Source organism: Typopeltis vanoorti, chromosome 7 (assembly GCF_054136105.1).
Source record: "Typopeltis vanoorti isolate ZY-2024b chromosome 7, IOZ_Tvanoo_1.0, whole genome shotgun sequence".
In the NCBI taxonomy this organism is placed as follows: domain Eukaryota; kingdom Metazoa; phylum Arthropoda; class Arachnida; order Uropygi; family Thelyphonidae; genus Typopeltis; species Typopeltis vanoorti.
In genome coordinates, this window is record NC_143555.1 from 49938767 (window position 1) to 49961939 (window position 23173).

At 33.3% G+C, this 23173-nt stretch overlaps 1 protein-coding gene across 1 annotated transcript in view; it reads right to left on the bottom strand.

The window, feature by feature from the left end:
• The window catches only part of Sf3a1 (splicing factor 3a subunit 1), a 265118-nt gene that overhangs the window by 73043 nt on the left and 168902 nt on the right, over positions 1-23173 (bottom strand). Inside the window, exons 12-14 of the mRNA XM_090395253.1 lie at positions 18786-18942; positions 14489-14587; positions 6127-6207 (exon numbers count right to left, since the gene is read on the bottom strand). Coding sequence (XP_090251379.1) covers positions 6127-6207; positions 14489-14587; positions 18786-18942 — 337 coding nt within the window. The remainder of the gene's footprint in view (positions 1-6126; positions 6208-14488; positions 14588-18785; positions 18943-23173) is intronic.

Genomic DNA, 23173 nt, shown 5'->3' on the forward strand with positions numbered 1-23173 from the left:
TCAGATCACTTTCATTTTTTCCTCAATGATTTCCCTAAGTGATTTCTGCTTTTTTTAGATGTGGAAGATATTGAATCAGCTCTATGTTTAGATGATATTTTTAATTTATTGTTTAAATACTAATATTAGTAAAACTTCACTTTTTTTTTTAGCAATAATTACAACATGGTTCATGATGGACCGAACCATAAACAAACTATTTGGTAATCTCTACCCACAATGCCATACAACATAAAACAAAAAGACAACCGTGAATGCTGCTGACATGCTATGTTTATCCTTTTGTTTTTGTCTTGTTGTTTATGTTTAAATTTTCTGCTGTTGATTTTGAAGTGTTCGCTAGACTTTTTCATTAGATTTGAATCTTCATAAATAGAGGGGTGCTTAAGGGTCAAAGCTGTATAACTGAGAGGAGACCTCCACATAGCCTTTAAAGGAATGCGGAGAACCGACCAGGGCTTCTGACCTAATGTCCAATCCTCACCTTCTCGTGGTGCACCCTGTTGGGTATCTACTTGGATACTGAATGGACGAGGATGGGCTGGCAATTTGGGATTTAGCCGATCAAATTGTATTCTTATTGGTTAAACCAAATAGAATGATGGTACAACATAACAAAATTTCATGCCAGCTGGGGCGTCGCCCGGTTAAACAAGGCCCCCGTTGTTTTCGCCAGGGAACCAGGGCGAACAGCGAAAAGTCAGCTACTGGAACAAATCTGAAAACACACCGCCAACTCAACATCACCAGAGTTAAAGATCGGTACTATCAACGTAAGAAGCCTGAATGGCAAAGAAATGGAGCTAGCTGAGGAATTAGATAAGTACCAGATCGACATAATAGGGGTGACTGAAACAAAAAAGACCAAAACTGGTGAGATCTTTCTGAGCAATAAATACAAAATGTTATATTCAGGCAATGACAATCAAGGAAAAGAAGGAGTAGCCATAGTATTCAACACAAAATACAAGGCTAATCTTCTTGAATGGCAGTCAGTCTCAAGTAGAGTAATGTGGGCAAATATGAGAATGGGGAACTGGACAATGAGACTTATTTGTGCCTATGGTCCCACAGAAGGTTCTACTAAGGTAGAAGTGGAGGAATTTTTTGAGGCTTTAGAAAAAGCAACTAACACAATGAAAAATGAAAAGTTGGTCCTTGTTGGGGATCTAAATAGCAGAGTAGGAAATGATTGTGAGGCATACAAAAATATTTTGGGAAAATCTGGAGAAAAGTCTCATTGACTATGTTATTGTTGATAGTGATGTTTTCTCCCTGGTGCAGGACACCAGAGTGTACAGAGGATTTGAAATTGGAAGTGATCACTATTTAGTCTTGAGCAGGATAAAATTGAATTTCATATTGAAAAGAATAACATGTAAGAAAGTTTTAAAGCGAATAAAAGTTCAGCAGCTCTCAGATGTGAACTGTAGGCTAAAATACACAAAGATTATTGAAGAAAAAATGAAAGAGTTTCAGAACAGGAATCAAACCTTGGAGATTCAGTTTCAAACTCTGAAGAAAACATTGATTGATTCTGCCAGAGAGGCATGTGGTGAGGTTATCTGTAAGGATAAAAAAATCAGAACTCCCTAGTGGACACAGGAAGTTAAAGAGGCAGTGAAGGAAAAGAAGAAAGCATACCAAAAGTTCCTGTCAAATAAGTCAGCTTGTGCTCTTAGAGAATATAGAGACAAATGCAAGAATGCTAAACACTGTGTAAAACTAGCTAAACAAAAGTCATGGGAGGACTGGCAAGAATATAGAAAATAAATATCAAGAAGGTGGCAAAATATTCTGGAGGTTGTTGAAGAAGCTTAAGAATGGAGGAAAGAGTGCTGTAAAAGGAATTAGAGATGATAAAGGTGACATGAAAACGGGAGAAAAAGATATCCTTGAAGTATGGAGTAATTACTTTGAAAAACTGCTAAATGAAACAAGCAGTGATGACAGCACAGTGGTAAAAAACACTGACCAGGCATGCAGTCAGGAATACATATCCATACTAGAAGTAGAAAAAGCCATCAAAGGCTTGAAATGTAGAAAGGCAGCAGGAGTAGATGATATTCGACCGGAAATGCTGAAGTATGGTGGTATAAGAGTCTTACAGTGGCTGCAGTGCATAGTTCAGAAAGCCTGGACAGAGAGACGAATTCCCGATGATTAGAGTAGAGCTCTCATAGTACCCATATATAAAAAGGGAAATAAAACTGAATGTGAGAATTACAGAGGTATTTCCCTACTGAGTGTTCCTGGCAAGATCTATGCAAGTATACTTGAGAAACGGTTGAGAAGAATTGTGGAAGAAAAGCTTGGTTAAGAACAAACTGGATTCAGGCCAAATAGAGGCTGTCAGGATCAGATCTTCACTTTACGACAAATAGTCGAGAAAGCATGGGAATATAACAAAGATCTGTATTTAAGTTTTGTCGATTTGGAAAAGGCATATGACAAGGTGCCAAGAGAGAAGCTATTCAATACGCTTCAGTTATATGGTGTCAATGGGGCATTATATCAAGCAATACTTAGTCTTTATTTGAGTTGTAAGTCAGCAGTTAGAATTGAAGGAAGTACAGGAAGATGGTTTAATGTTAAATCTGGTGTGAGACAAGGATGTACATTATCCCCTCTGTTATTCATTATCTATATGGATCACATTATGAAGGAAAGTGGTATTAAACATGATATCAAAATTGGAGATGTTAATGTCAGCTCTTTGCTTTATGCGGATGATGTTATACTTCTAAATAAATCTGCTACAAGTCTGCACGATTCTCTGACTAAATTGAATAGCTGTTGTAATAGATATGGTATGAAGGTCAGCAATAAAAAGACAAAGACAATGAAAATAGGCAGAATCATTGAAAATGTCAACTGTGTTGTGAATGGAGAACCTGTGGAACAAGTAAAACATTTCAGCTATTTAGGCACAATTTTTACTGAAGATGGTAAATTAAATATAGAAATAGACAACAGAATCAGCAAAGCTGGTATGGTGGGAAGTCAATTGAATAAATTCATATGGAATAAGAGAGAAATCAGTCGGAACACTAAATCAGCTGTGTACAAGACAGTGTTCAAACCAGTTTTAACTTATGGATCTGAGAGCTGGGTCAGAAGTAAAACACTTGACCAAAGACTAGAGACCACAGATATGAGAGTCCTGAGAAAGATTATAGGCATGAACAGATGGCATCAATGGCAATATCATATTAAAAACAAGGATATTAGGAAAGAACTTGACATTGTCAGCATCCAGGAATGCGTTAGCAGAGCTAATCTTAGGTGGTATGGTCACTTAAACAGAATGGGCGAGGAAAGATTAGCAAAACAAGTGTTCTCTGCCAGGTTGGCAGCAAAATGACCCAGAGGAAGACCGTATCAATCCACCAAGATATAGGTGGATTGATACGGTACAAAATGCTTTAGACGACAGAAATATAAGATCTGATAATGTTGGAGTCTTGACAAGTAACAGACTGATTTGGAGGAAAATTGTAGATAGGAAATTAATAATGTAATAATGTTGTAATTTTTTTCATGTAGTACTATCATATCCTGTACACCCCTTTAGGGTACATGGCAGGAATTTGATGATGATAAATAGAGGAAATGCAAAATATAAGCCTTCATGTATTTTGCCATATGAAATAACAAGAATGTAGCAATGATGCTGGATGGAAATTTGTTTCATAATTTGTCACGCACCATTACAAAATGTTATTATCATGACAGTTGAAGATATGAAGAACTCTAATTATCAACTAGTCATGAGACTCAAAAGGTATATCATTTTCCTCTCCCATATATATAAAAACAAATGCTATTTCATGAAAATTAAAACATGTTTGGCAAAGATGATTTATTAGTCAGTTCTGAAGTGCATATATTCTTTTTTTTTTACAAATGTCCCAATCAATGATGCAGAACACATTTAAAGAATAAATTTCTGCTTGATATCACAACCCTCTTTGTCCACACACTCCATTCTGGTTAACTTCATGGGACAAAATAATTCTTAGGTAAAAAAAAGTCATGGGCATGCTGTTATCTCTTTCTAGAGTGAAGCTCTGAGCAACAGACTGAATTCCTCAACTTCAAAACCCAAAGTATGGCCCAGATATGTTGATGATATTCATTATTTTCCCCAATGCTGCCGAACTTTTAAACATAGAATTCATCACTGAAATTGAAAACTAGAATGCATTTCTATTTCTGCTTACATTTAATACATATACTCCCTCAGGCTGAGAAGTCTCTACATAACAGCTAATAAATATACAGACTCTTACCAACACCTAACACAAAAATCAGGAGTTATTAGCACTCTCAAAAATATAGCAATAACAATTTGTTCTGATGAGCAAGCTCTTAAAGCATGAATTACAGATTATTAGTAAAACATTTATAAACAACTACAGCAGCAAAAAAAGGAAACAACAATATTCTCCACAAAGACTACACCTAAAAATACCCACACCAATACAAACTTAATGCCTTTTAAACTCCTACAAAAAAAATATAATAATAAAAATAAATAAACAAACACTTTTTGGTCTTACCTGCAGCTTGCTAATTTTAATAGTTTTAATTTAAAATAATTTAACATTGCAACCTTCATATTAAAGTCATCAATCTTGGTACACTGTTTTTGAGATGTAATGTTACAGAAGGTTGTTGAGGATATCATATACTGAAAGGGAGACAAATGGATGGGTGCTAGAAAGGATCAGTACAACTTTAAGGCTCCTTAAGGATACTGACAGAAGCAAGTTGAAATACTTTGGACATATTAAAAGGATGGAAGGAGGACTTCTCAGAACAATAATAGAAGGTAAAGTTCCTGGAAAAAGAGGAAGGCGTAGATTGTCAGTGAGATGGATGGATGGTTTCTCTGGAGTGACTGATCTTCAGAGAGTTTAAGCCCCTCTAGAAAAGCATATAACAGGATCACAATGCAAGGACTGGTGTGGCACATCACCAAGGATCTGAGTGATCAAACAGCCATCTGTTGATTTCCAATGAACAGATGGATGGATCTGAGTACACATATACACACAGAAATAAGCTACATTACAATGCACATTGTACACCAAGGCATTACTAATGTGGTCAACTGTTGATCCTGTTAGCCTTTAGCCTTACCTCTGGTGCAGGAGAAAAAAATAAAGCCTATAAAGCTAGAGTCATGTTCTTAATAAGTGACTGGAAATCAGATTCAGTTGTATTACTGACAAAAGTTAAAAGTTTAATGCTAATAGCATTACTAATTGCTTTTGCTTAGTTATTGTCAGATATTTCATACATAGCCATCAGTCATATATAAAAATTGACATGGTATAATGTTGTTCATTAATATTCTAATAAATTTACTAAAAGCTTATACTGATTGCACAGTAACATCTCCTTCAGGAAGAACTGTGAAAATTAAGAGAGTAAGTTTTACTACAACAGTATAACAACAGCATTTATAGGTTTTGCAGTAAGAAACATAAAAACAATAAAAATTATCAGTTATCTTAATACATCAATAACTAAAAACTGAAATTAAGGATAGCCTATACATATATATAGTAATTAAAAAGCTCTTTATTCTTTGTTTGAAACTATTGAAACAGGGGGAAACTCTTGGTTAGTGAGAGTTTTTAATTTCTGCACAATGAATAAAAAAAAAAAGAAATGTGCAGGATATATGATAACAAGATATCAAATATGGGACACAGTAACATGAAGCCTCAATACCCTAATTGAAAAACATTGACGTAGCTGTTTATTTCTCAGTGACCAATCACTGGAGTGATCGATCTTCAGAGAGTTTAGTAATAGTGATGAAATTCTTTCATCACTATTACTGTTTTATACAGAAGACAAGATGAAATGAATGAAGAACACTAGATGAAATGGTAATAAAGAACCATTGATTCTTAGGTATTTTTTCTGTTTGCTTAAAAGTTCAAATCTTAACTCCTGACACTCTTAAACAAAGTTTTCTAATTTTTAAAGAGGTGTTTAATACATGTGTTTATTCATAGCTTACATGAGTCATTTTCAGGTTTTCAATATATGAAAGAATAACAATTTGAAGAATTGCATTTTGACAATGAAAGTTTTCACATATGTAATTACCTTGTGCATATACTTCTTCCTGCTGCATTTTTTCCTGCATAGCCCTGTCTCTTTGCTCAACCCAACGAGGATCAAGAAGGCCTATTAAGATAGCAAATGAAAAGATATGTTTAAACTTGTTAAGTATACAACCCACTTTAATTTTCAAAAGAGAATCTAACACACACACACACACACACACACACACACACACACACACACACAAAAAAAATTAAAGAAAAAAAGAATACATTAATAATTAAAAACTGAAATTAAGGATAGCCAAAATCCATGCCATTTAATAACAGAGTTAATGAATCATAACATCCTTCTTCAATAAAAATAAAATTGATATCATCAAATGTCAGTCGTTAAAATACATAAGACATATTCAATATTCTAGCAATCTTTTAATAATTGACTAGCACTACACTCATACATATCTTACATGTTGAAGTACAGTCACGATTTATGATTCATTTAGTCATGACGGTGGGAGTCATTCCCCCTCGTGAAATGACATTTTATTAGTACCTAGTTGACACTTGCAAACATGATAATGACACCATGCTTTATTCAATGACTGATTAAATTTTAAGATGTTCCCTTCAAGAATGAAAACACAATTATCATGTTTATGTTTTCAAAAATGTTAAATCTGTGACTAATTTTAAATATCATATCTGTGATGTATATAATGTTTCTGTGTGTATAAATGATTTCACATACTACAGGTCACTGTGGGTGTCCTTTTTAACTGTTGTTTATTTGTTTTTTAACTTGTCATCTGATAACTGTGTGTTTTCTGATCTCTTGCAAGAAACTTTCATGTTAGCTTACATGGATGGGAAGATATATTTACACTCACCGCCAGCAATATGGAATTATAAAAATTTAACTAACAGAACCATAATTTGTCTCAATCATATATATCTCTCACAGCATTTATTTAATCATAATAATCCTCTTATCTAATGGCAATTATTCCAACAGTATTAACAAAATACTCTATCTCAGCCCTCAATTGACAACCCTGTTTACATGCTGTCACTACTCCCTTTATCCATGACACATCTGGGAAAAAAAAAAAAAAAAAAATGCAGAACTTTAAGGAAATACATATCTGTACTGTTCTCAAACCATACTTCAAACTGGCTGCTCTACTCAAGACCAAACTCTGCACTCCTCGCTCCTGCATTCTGCAAGATATGGGAAATATAATTCTTAGGCATCCGGTATAACAATCATGTCTTCCTAACTAAAACTCCTGTCTAAGTCTATTTATTCATTTCAACTTTTGTGTTATGTAAACACTACAATTTATACTAAACCTGATGAGGTATCTGTGTGTGTGAGAGAGAGAGAATACTGATGATATTCAGCTGTTATTTAATACATTTTTATTATTTCTTTTTACATTCCATTAAATGGTTAATATGAGTTTTAACCAGCACCCAAGCCTAATTACACACTCAATTGTCTGTGATAATTCTGGAATCAATTTTCTTTACTTATTAAATAAATGATCACCATTGAAGTAAAGATCCAATTTGAGAACAAGGTTATATTAGGACTAAAATTTTCTTGTTTAGCATTATCTTCCAAACATTAATATCCATAGCCACCAATCTTAAGTTCCTACTGGTATCACAACTTCAAAGATTTGGATGGTTCTCAAAGTGGAATATTGTTTTGCTACCACATGAACTTTTAATAGTTTTCTTTAGTAATTTAACAGGTCATATTTTTCTGAGTCAAATAATTTCCTATAAAAAGCTTCAGTTTCTATGCACATATTATTCTCAGGAGGTTCTATTGTATGAATTTGATTTACAATTCATATTTTACTTATTTACCCAAAGTTTATGTTGTACGATGAAAGTAGTTCAACGTACAAATCAAAATTCTAAATAAATATATACATATATTTAGTTTATGATTTAAAAGAACTTATTTTTAACAACATCCTACAACCTGATCTGTGAGTTTTATTTATCAGCATCATCATCAGATTCCTGTCATGTACCTTCAAGAGGGTGTACAGGATATGATAGTACTATATGAAAAATTTACATCATTACTAACTTTCTATCTACAATTTTCCTTCAAATCAATCTGTTACCTGTCAAGACTCCACCATTATCAGATCTTATCCAATTTTTATTTTATCTCCCACCCTTTTTTCTTTTCATTTATTTCTATTCTCTGGAACAATCTTTCTCATGAAGTATTTCCTCAAGAACTATGACCTCCTAACCTCTTGTGTGTAATTAAAAAAACAAAACGAGAGTAAAAGCTACAGCTTCACAAGCAAATTAGTCTACAGACTGTAGTTCACAAAATTTGTTTATGTTATTGCTTAAACAGTAAAAATATTCCTCAAACTTGGTATGATGCCTTCTAAAAGTCCAGACTTAAAAATGTGGGCAGTCTGAGCTATGAGCCCCTTTTTCTTTTGTACTTTTTTTTATAGTCATGGATAACACTGAGGTACATAACTAGTGGCATATATGTAATACAACAATGGTTAAGCACTATAGTTGATTGGAATGTTTGTAAATCACATTACAACTGCTTATAAAGTTACATTAATTTTATAAAAAAATATTAATTTCTTTCCTTTTCAAATGAAAAATATAAACAAAAAAAATCATGCATACACTGTAGATGGTATTTATTATCGAATGAGTTATAGATAACATATAGATTGATGGGGGAAATGAGAATAAGTGCAAAGGAAAAAAAGAGCTAAATATTACATTTAATAAATTTTATGATATATTAAAATTAATATTGATTTAAAACCAGTTTCACATGACTTTGTTCTTTAAAGGTAAGACCTACAATGAATATGAAACCTTATGAATATTACAGTTCAGGGTTCTATCCAGTGTGACTCCCAGCAGGAATCACACAGGATAGAACCCTGACATTGTCAGTTTTATAACACTTGCTGCTTACTAGCATCTTGCAACAACAACATTCAGAAGGTTGTTGGCACATCATGGAAAGCCAGCCCTGGCAGAGGCACTCCAGACTGCAGTGAAATATAGTCTATGTTTCTGCCAAATATTGTATGCCTGTATGGCTGAACAGTACACACATCTCTAATGGTGATACACAACTCAACACCAGCATGAAAATCATGACAACAACAATCAAACTCACCTCACTATGTTTTAAACAATATTGCTCCATCACATCTATGCAGGAAGCAATTCCTTCAAAGAGAATATACAAGTGTTTCCACTTGGTTATACTATAAATTAAAGATAACAAAATTATATACTTGGTTTAATTCTTTATCCAAGTGTAAGCAAACAAGTTTGCACCTGGACTATTTTCAGGACTGGGGCAACTCATGGTAAAGGTGTATGACATAACTTGTTAGTATCCCATAATGCAAAGCACATATCCTTATGGGTGTGTATACTGCTATGTATTATGGGAAGGGTCACTTGTTTATATTTTATGTCTATGCATTATGGGAAGGGTCAGGTGCAAACTTGTTTGCTTACACTTGGATAAAGGATTAAATCAAGTATATAATTTCTTGATATCTTTAATTTATATGAGAATATACAAAAATCATGAACAATCTTTAACTCCCGATTCACACTGATCTGGAAATAGCAGGACATGGCAGATTTAGATCTCGACACCCCATAAAATACTGCAGAACAGCTGATCAATGAGAGATTTAATATTTCCAATGCCTGGAAAGAAGAGTGGAACAATATAGATACCCTCGTTGATAAAATTATAAAAGATATAACTAGTCAACATCTGACTTAAATCTCCCTCATTGCTCCTAGCAAACCTTCAAATTGGACAAGGTAGGAACACAGCATGCTTGAACTCCTGGGGCATTATTTATTTCAACTCCAAGCTTGCAGCTGCAGAGCATCAGTTCAGGCAATGACTCTCATTATGTATTAATGCAGCTTACAAGTGTTCTCTGGCAGTGCATTGAATCTAGTGAGCATATAAACAAAGGCAGCTGAATGGTTGATGAATTCGAACAAATTTATGATACCAAGGACACCTCACCATGTGCCATGGTTTACTCTTATATTTTATGTATAGTGGATTCTGGTTAATTAGCCAAATCAAGAATAGCATAATTTGGCCAAATTAAGTGGCTGCTCCAATTAAATGAAGTTACACATCAAGAGTTTAAAAGGTATATGTACATAAAACAAAAAAAATAAGTTTAGAAAAGTTTTTCATTTATTGCATAGAAAAATTACTGACTTATAGATAAACTTAACCGATTAGCTTTAAAGTAAAATATTTGCCATAAAAATAAGTTCATTTATATATGTATTAAACATGCATGCAGTACTTAGGGGTTAATAATTTGCAGGAACTGACTGAGCATAGATTTTTTTTTGATTGACTGCAATTAAACAAAATCTGCCCAGGTATCTAGTTCAGATACAGTACTATTTATTGCCTTCCTACATGAAATAGTTGTAATCCAGTAATAAATTTTCTAACATCCTGGGTAGTCAATTCATTCAAGCTTAGGAGTTCATTCTCACCATTTTCTTTTTCTTCTAATGACCTGTGATGTTCTGCTTCATAGTTTCTGATGTGATTCACACCTAATGGACCGTCATTTTAACTATCAAGCTATATCCAGTATATCCATGATTTAATGTTTAAAACCACAATCAGCAAAACAGTTTTGAAAGTCTGGTTGCTTATTTCTTGTCAATTATCAGACATAAACTGTATATTGATTGTAAAAGATAACTTTTGCACTGACCTCCTTAACAACTATCAAGAACCAGTAAAGTTTTTCTTGATTTCTGTTGTAATTCCATTTCCTAACTCATAAGCCAATTCTTAAAAAATTCACTGAATTGATAAACTCTCCATTCTAATCCCTTTAAAGCTTCAAGACCCAGCCATTTTCCTAATAACAGCTTTCACGCAGTAATTTCTGACATATTTGAAAAGCATAACACTGTTATATGATCTACTGTTTTCAATGATCCAGTGTAGAGTGTTAACACACAGAACCATCCAATGTGGTATGATAAAATAGCCCTGTTTCATCAGTACTGCAGGTGTCGTCAGCACTAAATTTTTGAATCAAGATTATGAAATTTCTCTAAGACTCCAAGTGGTCGAGGTTACTGGCTAGCACAATTAAACGGCACTATAGTGTCCAAATAAAGCAAATTCTTGTTATAGCCTCATTTTGTTTTTGTGCTTCCAGAAATTAGAATAAAATGGAATAGAATAGAATAAAATTTTAATTAAATTATCATACTCATATGATAAATAAATAAATAAATCACCATACTTGATACTGCCTGCCATTTAAGAAGATTATCCTCATATATAGTGTTGAATACTACAATCACCCTTTCTGTTCCCTGATTGTTATTGCCTGTCATTAGTTCTATTTCAGTTACTATTTTCTAATGATTTAGCTGATGCTTGTCAGAGTTATAATTTGTTCTCTGAGATGCTGGCCTAGAAAACCAGTAAAATATTAGTAAGTTCAATAAATTAATTTATTATTTCTACTCTTGGAGTTGTTTATACTCTGAAGGGCTATAATGAATAATCAACACCACCTAAATCTTTCCATATCACATTATACCATATTGTCATATTATTCTGCCTTCTTTAAAGAGTGTGTATATGTGTAGACACACACACACACATACACACACACACACACACACACACACACACACACACACACACACACACACACACACACACACAATATGTATATATGATATAACAGATTTACTCGGCTGAGGAAATATTTGAAGTAGATTAATAACTGGAAGCTGAGAGATTAAACAATAAAAAATAAATAAATAAAATATATACATACACTCGGGTCTATTTTTATGAGTATCTTTTTTATATGATTTTGAAGTTATGTGGTGCATAACTTCAAAACTTATGTACCATGGTACATAATGAACAGCGTGTTGCAGCACATGCTGGCTTAACAAGATGTAAGCAGTGAGTGTCCATGAAGTTTAATTTTGCATGTGAGTAAGTGTTTGTCTTTTCATTATCATAAGTCTAAATTTTGCTAATTTTTATTTTAAAGATTTAATTTGGCCCAATGGAGAAAAAAAAGCACCAAAGAAAAGCAATTTCTTTGGAAATGAAAATTGCAATTTTAGATTGCTTTGCAAAAGGAGAGGGATCTACGACAATTGATAAATATTTTAATCTAGACGAATCTACTATAAGAGCAATTAAAAAGAATGAAGTCGCAATAAGAAAATCTGTCATTTCTGGCGCAAAACTAAGTGCCAAATTATCATCGTACTCAAGAGATGCTTTATTAGAAAAAAAAACAAAATGAGCGCTCATAATTTGGATTGAAGAATTAACTCAAAGAAGAATCCCTATAAGTAATTAAACAAAAAAGCTCTTCAGTTTTACGAACAGATGAAGCAATTGGAGCCATCTACTTCTGCTTCAAAGGCTGATAAAGAATTTTTGGCTAGCAAACGATGGCTAACCGGGTTTTTAAAAAGGAATGCACGTGAAGATTACAAGCGAGGTTGCAGCAGCCAAACATTTTCAAGAGAAGTTAGCCAAAATTATTGAAGATGGTGGATATTGTCCCGATCAAGTGTTTAATGCTGACGAAACAGGATTGTTTTGGAAAAAAATGCCTAGTTGAACTTACATCGCAAAGTCTGAGAAAAAAGCAAGTGGGTTTAAAGCAAGCAAAGATTGAGTAACATTGTTACTTTGTAGCAATGCATCAGGGGAATGAATGTAAATCAATAGAGTTCTGTATGCAGTTGATCAGATTATATTACAAGGTAATGAAGATGACCTTCAAAAATCAGTTTATTAATTACCGTATTTACTTAAATATAACTCACACTCCACCCCCACAAAAAAAATTGAAGTTAAAAAATCATGGTGTGAGATACATACAGGGATTTTCAGAAACTGAAGTTTTTCAAGAAAAAAATAAATCGACATTTATGATTAAATCCCAAATATTCATTATAATTTATAATTGCTCACATTATTTATAAAATGAATGCATTTAAATTTTAATTATCAACGTTATTTGCATTATCAGCCACTCACTTTATCATGGTGTGAGATACATACAGGGATTTTCAGAAACTGAAGTTTTTCAAGAAAAAAATAAATCGACATTTATGATTAAATCCCAAATATTCATTATAATTTATAATTGCTCACATTATTTATAAAATGAATGCATTTAAATTTTAATTATCAACATTATTTGCATTATCAGCCACTCACTTTATCATGCAATTTATTTGTATCTTTAGCAACAATGCTTCTGTAATTAAATTAAAACAAATAGTTTAATTATTGCGTGTCCTTTTATCATTTCGGAATCATATGATCTTTGAGCTTATCATAACTTTCAGTTTAAAACCAGCAATGCAACTTGAACGAATCTCCATACTTCAAGCAAAAATTACCAATAATTTACAAGACTTGAGATATGTTATGAATAATTCTTCACGAATGACTAATTAGAAGTGAAGGCACAGCATGAAATGGACAGCAAAGATAGACCGGTAGAAATAGTCCAGCGATGAAGATGTGCATGTGATTGGTGCAGTATTAGCAAAAGATCACGACTGATTCTCTTCAACCGAATTCCAAAATATCTGAAACTGCCATAACAACAATCACTATCTATTTGTTAAAGTTTTAAACTTTTTTTGTGTGCGAGGTATATTCGAAACTTTTTAAATTATTTTATCATAAAGTAAAATCAGGAGTGCGAGGTATACATGAGGGTGAGTTATATTCAAGCAAATACGGTACACAAAATAAGCCAATAATACAATTTAAAAATTTAAACTGTGGTTTAAATTGTACCCAAAAGAAAAAATTCATGGCAATTAAAGGTCGAGATCATGCTAGATCAAAAATAGCCATAGAAAATAAAATAACAGAACAGGTGACACAGTTTAATTATTTAGGGCTGCATAATAACATTATTCACAGGTGCATTTTGTGAAATGCACCTGGGAATAATGGTTTTGCAACTGCTCACTAGGTTGTGCAGGCAGACTGTCTGTTATGCATGTAATGAGATGGTTATGATTAAAATAACAAAAGCAACAGCTTTCAATAAAATGCGACCCACAATGTAATGCATTCACATTAATGTTAATGATTTCTTACTTAATCCTTTTCAGAGAAAGTGATGACAACTTAGCACTTTACTAAGAATTTCCATGCAAAATGTTTTGGGATAAAATAGGATAGTAGTAAGATAGTAAGCTCATAATGGCTCAAAAGATATAGTTTGATTAATTATTATAATATTAATGCACTTTAATAATCCTGCATTTTTAGTCAAAATAACCAAAATTAAGATATGGAACCTTACCTATGCGAACATGTTCCTGCATTTTATCAGCTGGAATTTTTTCACCAGTAATCGGAGAAATAAGATACTGTTCTGAAGTAGACTGGGGTGTTTTTGAAGCTAATGGTAAAAGAAATACAAAAAAAATCATGAAAAACAAATGTCTGTTTATGTTAACATATTAACATTAATCATACAAAATATTTATTAATACTAATGCAATTCATAGACATGATGAACTACAGTACTACATGTATATATTATGTAAAAAAAAATAAAATATTTAATATAAAACACATTTTGTGAAATATCTCATCCCTTCATCAGCGAATGCACAAAAAATAATGGAGTTCTAGGAAGCAAGAACATAATGACAACAGATGTTACAGAGAGCTTTTGTTCTATGTGGCAAGTGGGAAACTGTAAACAAACACAATTAACACAGTAATAAACAAACACAGCCAATGAACAAACAAATACACAGCTTGTTACAAGTATGTAACAGTATGGAGATAGTTAAAAAAAAATTAATTTAACTTATATAAAAATTAATTTAATGTGGACCACTTAGAAGACATGAGCGCTTGCCCAAGCATCCATACATTTGCCTTCTATTGGTCTATTTTGATAAGGTTTCACTGGCCTGATACTGTTTCGAACTAGTTGGTCCTCCTCAGAGACCAGGCAGAAACCTTAAGAGAGCAGAAACCTCTTATTCAGTACTAAGGAACTTGAAATGTTGGAGAGATGTATTTTTCGTAAGTGAACTCTCGGTCAGTGAGTAAAGTATTTACTAAAATAAACAGCCCAAATGCTGTTTATTTTAGTAAATGCTGTAAATGCTGTAAAAAATAAACAGCAAATGCTGTTTATTTTGCATTGCCAAACTGATACAGTTCGGCAATGCAAAATTATATAAATCAAGTTGATTTATATAATTTTGCATTACTGAACTTAAGCTTTTTGGTCTTTATTTTAGTAAATAAATTAACAATTAAATTATAATGGTTGCATGAAAATTGCATACAGAATGTATATATAATTAACAAATTATTCATGTAAAATGAATATAAAAATTGTCTGCATAAAAGAATAACTAAATCAACCCATTAATACATGTAAAAATATGTAAAGTGTGTGTGTGTTCAACAAAATGCACACACACACACACACACACACACACACACACACACACACACACACACACACACACACATATATATATATATATATATATATATACACTGATACAGTGGAAATTTTTCAGCACTTTGTTAGGGGGAAGCGAAAACAAGACAAGAGGTCATCTTGGAAATTGATAACACTGTGATAGTAAGGCCTCAAGATTAGATTTTTCACCTGAGATTTTCACAATTTTTATATTCACTTTACATGAATAATTTGTTAATTATATATACATTCTGTATGCAATTTTCATGCAACCATTATAATTTAATTGTTAAATTTATTTACTAAAATAAAGACCAAAAATCATCACAAAATATGATTTATATTAAATATTTTATTTTTCTTTATATAATTTACATGTGTAATCGGTTCATAATTACACAAAATATACTTCTACACCTAAATATATGCACCACACACAATACTACCACAATTCACAGGATACTCCTCTGACTAAACTATTATAAAAATTTTAATTAATACTTTCCCATATTTTGGAAATGTTACATTGCCATCATCAGAGATCACAAAAAACAATCAAGCCATCCAAGCCATATTTCCTCCTGATATCTCAGCCCTGTTTCAGTTCACCACGAACTCAGGCTATTTCATTTGGCAAGAAAATTCTACAAACAGATAGAGGAGACAGCCATGGGTTCCTCACTCCTGGCCAACTTCTTCATCAAGACCAAATAGTGATCACTTCCAATTTCAAATCCTCTGTACACTCTGGTGTCCTGCACCAGGGAGAAAACATCACTATCAACAATAACATAGTCAATGAGACTATTCTTATTCCTTGCCTCTTCTCTCCATGTGAATTTGTGCACATTTTTATGTTGGAACATGGTGTTAGTAATAACCAGTCCATGTCCTAAGCAGAAATCCAACAGATATTTGCCATTATTATTAGCTTTGCTCTTTTCTCCAAATTTTCCCCAAACATTTTTGTATGCCTGACAATCACTTCCTACTCTGCCATTTAGATCCCCAACGAGGACCAACTTTTCCTTTTCATTGTGTCAGTAGCTTTCTCTAGAGCCTCAAAAAATTCCTCCACTTCTACCTTAGTAGAACCTTCTGTGGGACCATAGGCACAAATAAGTCTCATTGTCCAGTTCCCCATTCTCATATTTGTCCACATTACTCTATTTGAGACTGACTGCCATTCAAGAAGATTAGCCTCGTATTTTGTGTTGAATACTATGGCTACTCCTTCTTTTCCTTGATTGTCATTGCCTGAATATAACATTTTGTATTTATTGCTCAGAAAGATCTCACCAGTTTTTGTCGTTTTTGTTTCAGTCACCCCTATTATGTCGATCTGGTACTTATCTAATTCCTCAGCTAGCTCCATTTCTTTGCCATTCAGGCTTCTTATGCTGATAGTACCGATCTTTAACTCTAGTGATGTTGAGTTGGGGTGTGTTTTCAGATTTGTTCCAGTAGCTGACTTTTCGCTGTTCGCCCTGGTTCCCTGGCGAAAACAACAGGGGCCTTGTTTAACCGGGCGACGCTCCAGCCGGCATGAAATTTTGTCATCTTGTACCATCTGTATTTTGGTTTAACCAATAGGAATACAATTTGGTCGGCTAAATCCCAAATTGCCAGCCCTTCCTCGTTCGTTCAGTATCCAGGTAGATGCCCAACAGGGTTCACCACGAGAAGGTGAGGATTGGACATTATGTCAGAAGCCCTGGTTGGTTCTCTGCATTCCTTTAAAGGCTATGTGGAGGTCTCCTCTCAGTTATACAGCTTTGACCCTTAAGCACCCCGTTGCTCAACTTTAGCACCAAAAATATAGTATAGAAGGATGCGTGTATGCATTCTTCTATACTATTTTTATTTTTTAATGGCAGTGAAAATTAGGAGATAAGGATAGTTACACAAGGAAAGCCTAATTTTTGATTATCATCTCATGTGCAAAATAATTCCAAGCAAACCTTAAAATCAAATATTTCGTGAGAAATAAAAATGGCCAGATAGTTGGCATATCAGCTCTCTGAACAACAAGCTGGGGATTCAAATCCCGCTATGAATATGGATGTACATGATTGTCTTTAGGTGGTAGATGAACTCCACTGCCTGGTGTGAGACCATCATCCTGCTTACTGAAGACAAAGTGGCTTGAAAAAAAAAAAAGTTCTCTGTTTGGTCTCTAGAGCAGTTTCCAAATCAGGGAAAAAGGAATAAAATAAATTATAAAAATTAATAAAAATAGAAAAAATTCCTAATCCATCTATGGTACTAATGTACTATAAGTTTCAAAGGTGGAAATCCCATTAAAAAAAAAAAATCAGTCATAGTGCTTACAGTCTGAAAATGAATACCTGGATACCTGCTTTTATCAACGATGTGTTTTCATTACCTGTAAAAAGTGAAGAGGAACACCAAAAACAAAAAAAAATACAGAAATATTACTGACAAAACTTAAAAAAGATATGTAAGTTCAATAAGATTTCAGACAATATAATAATCATTTCATCAATCAAGACAATGCCAACAATGATGGATTAGTGCTAGAAGATCCATTACTGCTTTTATATAAAATCTTATTTTCCACTGTTTTCGCTTTAATGATATTGATAATTTTATTTATTGCAAATGAACCCAGTTATTTCTACCTTATGTACTGTACACAGTTTGTTTATTTATTGACATTTGTAACATGTAATTTGCCACTAAGAATGATCCAACTGAAACAGCTCAAATTTTAACAGAAATCCTGAATATCGAATTTTGTTATATTCCACCCAGTCAAATTTTGCTACCAAAATTTGTACAAATGTAATCAAAACTGAGACCAATAAATCAATTCTAACAGCAACCCTACACATTCTATAAAATTTCATTAACCAAGAAAGGAGTTATTATCATAGAATTACTTTGCCAAATTTTGCCATTAGAAATGATTCAATTTAAGCCAAAATTGAAATGGCTGGACACATTATCCCAAATATCAAATTTTAATAAAATCTATCCAACCAGAATGGAGTTATATGTATATGGATGGACTAAACAAATTAACAATAGAGAAGTAATCACTTAAACGGAACAATATCTTGCATAATTAAAGGAAACCAGTTATTTCTATGAATAATATGCCAGGAAAGATTAATGTACTGCATACCTTTAGGATTATAATCTTTGCGAATAACAACCTGATCTGGTTGTGGAGGTAGTGGTGGTGGTTGAGGAGGGGCTTCTTTTGGTGGTTGAGGTGGAGGAGTAGGAGCCCTTGATTTTTGCTTCTCTTCATCATCAGACTCTTCATCCATGTCTTGAATCTTGAAATAAAACCAATAATACAAATAAAATATATCTTCAATATTGAAACAACAAAATATCAAAACTTTTTAAGCTATTCATACACAGAAAAAGATTCATGAGATGTGCTTTCAGAACCATAGATTTTTCATGTTTACAAGCATTTTTACCATGTCATATTTATTTTTCATTAAAACTATAATGCTAAATCACCAGAGAATCACATATATTATTAAGAAAAATAATAAAAACAAAAGCTTTGGGATCTCTATGCTTAAGTCTTTATCATTTTATAATTTCTGGTAACTGAAATTATTCTCACTGTGATGAGTACTTTTATTCCTCACTCCATTCAAAATCCCAGATCTCCATCCAAGTCTAGGTTTCCCAACAAATGTGCCAAAGCAGTCCATGATAAAAATGCAGCATGCACTACTTGACTCAAGTTCAAAACTCCAGCTTCTTACCATTAACAACTGTGCAATGTGTGTTTTATTATACTCCAGAGGTGGTTTGGATAAGATAAAAAGTTGCTCATTATATTAGAATCTTGCTGATAGTGATTTCGTTTTTATTCTTGATATTTCCATTATAGCTTTCACAAACTAAATTTCTAACATAATTTAGTTTGTGAAAACTATACTAGAAATGATAATAAGAATAAAAATGAAACCACCATCAGCAAGATGCTAACATAATAAGCACATCTTATCTGAACCACCCAGTGCTTACGTTAATTCTTAAATGTACAGAAAATATTGCTTTAAAATAATACTGTTATTTTTGACCACATGAACTATAGGAGAGAATAAATGACTACTATTTGGGTTTTTTTGGTCAAATTTATTTTAAAACAAAGTTATGCCAATTAGTTTCACCAACTGTGGCTGCTGGCTTCATCAGGGTAAAACATGTATAAAAATAATAAGAACACTTAAATGCTAAAAACTGTTAACACTAAAACCATAAAATAAAAACCGAATACAATTGTATTTTTTATAAAAGCAGAAGAACACGTACATCACACGCATAGCGTGTGTATGATCTGCTAGTAGTTGTGTAGGAATGATTTGTAGTTGGTGGCAAAATTCAGTTCTGGCATGTTGAAAGATATAATGAGGGTCTTCCAGATCTCAGACAGATTCAGTCCTTGGTTTCTATTAAGGTTTTGTTCTGAGTTGAGAACAGTTGTGGCTTCTTTTATAATTCAGGAGCGGAGGTCCTCCTCTAAGTAGGGCATTGAGCTTTTATCCCATTCTATAATGTGATTAGTCCTAGCACAATGAAAGGCTAACCCCGATTTGTCTTCTCTATTATTATTGATGTCTCCTATGTGCTCCTTCTTTCTGATTTCAAAACTTCTTGAAGTCTGGCCAATATAGTTCAAGCCGCACAAGCAAGGTATGTTGTAAACTCTGGCATATTTAAAAAATGGATGACTGTCTTTTGGAGATCGTAAAAATTGGCGAATGGTCTGTGGAAGTTTAAAAGCTACTCGTACACCACATGGCTTGAGGAGCCTGACAACCTTATTAGAAACTGTCCCTACAAACGGAATCCCAATGGTAGAATTATAATGTATATCTTCAGGTTGTCTTTGTGGGGGGTCACAGAAAAGTATATCTTGTGGATCAATTTCTTAGGATAACCATTCTTTGTAAGATCATTTGACATCCGGGGAAGTTCAGCTTGGAAGTCTTTATCATCTGTCGTAATGAGAGAAGCTCTATTTTTTAGCATGTGTACAATGCTGAGTTTCTGAGAAATATGGTGTGAAGAAGTGAAGTGTAAGTATCTACATGTATTGGTGGGTTTGTGATAAACTGTAAGGTTGATACGTCCATCTATTGATTTCTTGATTAAAATGTTCAGAAATGGTAATTGGTTATCTTTCTCAAGCTCTAGAGTGAGTTTAATTTTTTTGATGCAAAGAATTGCAATAGTCTTCCAGATCTCATACCATGAGATCTGGAAGACCCTTATTAGATCTTTCAACATGCTAGAACTGAATTTTGCCACCAACTACAAATCGTTCCTACACAACAACAAGCAGATCATACACGTGCTATGCATGCGATGATCTGCTTGTTGAAGATTTTAATCCAGAATCCAGCCTGCACATGATATTGCCAATTTAAAAAAAAAAAAAAAAAAAAAAAAAAAAAAAAAAAAAAACTGTTTCCTTGGATATAAAAATTCAAATTCAAACTGGGGAAGGTGCGACGGCTGTGGGTAAGCATTTTGGAGCCCGTGAATCAACTGTCAGATCTATAAAGAAAAATGAAGAGGCTATTAGAAAAACAGCATGTTCTGGTACAAAATCAAGTGCGAAATTATCATCATACACAAGAAATGTTGTTCTAGAAAAGGCCGAAAAAGCTTTAGTGATGTGGATAGAAGATAATGTACAAAAAAAGAATGCCAGTTGATAGAAATTCCATCAAGCAATCAGCATTGAGATTTTATGAACAGATTAAAAAACTGCACCTAGATACTTCATCTCAATCGAGGAAAAAATATAAATTTCATGCATGCAATGGTTGGCTGGCTAAGTTTATTAAAAGACATACTCCTCATAATATAAAAATTAAAGGTGAAACGGCTTCTGTTGATGAAACAGCTGCTAAAGCATTTCCACAAAAACTTGCTAAAATAATTGAAGATGGAGGTTACAATCGTGATCAAGTTTGGAATATGGATGAAACTGGCCTTTTCCGGAAAAAAATGCCAAATAGAACTTATGTATCAAAAATGCAAAAAACTGTTGGTGAGTTCAAAGAAGCAAAGGATTGCATAACACTCCTATTTTGTTCGAACGCTTTAGGAGATTGGATGTTAAACCACTGCTCATAAATCGATCATTAAGACCACGGCCAATGAAAGGCGTGGATTTTCAAAAATTGCCAGTTCATTGGATGGCCAACAAAAATGCTTGGGTGACCAGTGATATTTTCACTGAGTGGTTCCACAAACATTTTGTGCCAGAAATTAGACGCTATTTCAAGGGTCTCGAATTTAAAGTGCTTTTGATTCTTGATAATGCACCCCGTCATCCTGCCATAGAACCCCCAAATGTGCAATTTTTTTTTTCTGCCACCCAATACCACATCATTGCTACAACCTCTAGATCAGGGTATAATTGTGATGATGAAACACTGTCAGTTATGGATGTGTGGAAAAAATTTTCAATTATGGATTGTATTGATCAGGTTCAATTATCGTTATCTGAATTGAGACCAGAAACTATGGATGCATGTTGGAAAGCTATTTTGCCTGCATGTGTTAAAGAGAATGCTCCTGTTCCCTTCAATCATACTGCAGAATTCCCCAATATAATAAGTTTGGCATGTGAAATTGGTGGAGAAGGATTCGATGATCTTACGTCGGCAGATATCGAAGAATTGTTAATTGATAAACCTCTTAGCAAAGACGAAATGGTGGAGATTGTTTCTGATACACCTGAAAGGGAAGAAGATAATGATCAAGATAATCCTACTTTTGCGGCTGATATAATTAAAGAAGGTCTTAAACTGGCCAGCAATTTAGGCAATTATTTTGCCCGACATGATCCAAATGAAGAACGTGCTGGGAAGTTTTCATGTGAGCTAAAGTTGTTAATATCTTCATACAGAGAATTATATCACGACTTATCTAAAGCATCAACATAGCGATTAATAACTGAGTTCATGCCTAAAACTACTGAAACAACCAGTGGTACATTTGTTCAAGACATGACAAGAAGAATTCCACAAACTGAGGCGGAAGTCGATGATGATAATACCATATCAAGTAGTTCTAGTGATATTACAGTCTCACAAAAATGAAAGCTTTTGCATTTATTGTCAGAAACTGATAGCGAATAACATAATTTTTTTATAGACGTCTTAGCAAACAACTGAAATGAATATTTTTTTTTAAAGTTATTAAAATTCATTATATGTATGTGTGTCCTCCATAAAATGTAAATAAAAATCTTATGATCCTAACGAATTTAATGTTTTTTTTTTTTTTTCATTATTTTGCTTATATTTCAGGTTTGGAACCAATCTTCACTTTTTCTATGGAGTCAGTAGTTCTTTTTATGCGAGTTCTATTTACACGTAATTTTTAGGAATGTATCTATCGCGTAAAAAGAGGTTTAGGTGTACTTGCATTCTTGTTAACTCACTACTGCTTCTTATTAAATTCTTCTAGAATCCAATGTGGTTACAGATTGTATGGAGCAGCAGACACAATCTTCTCCGATACTCA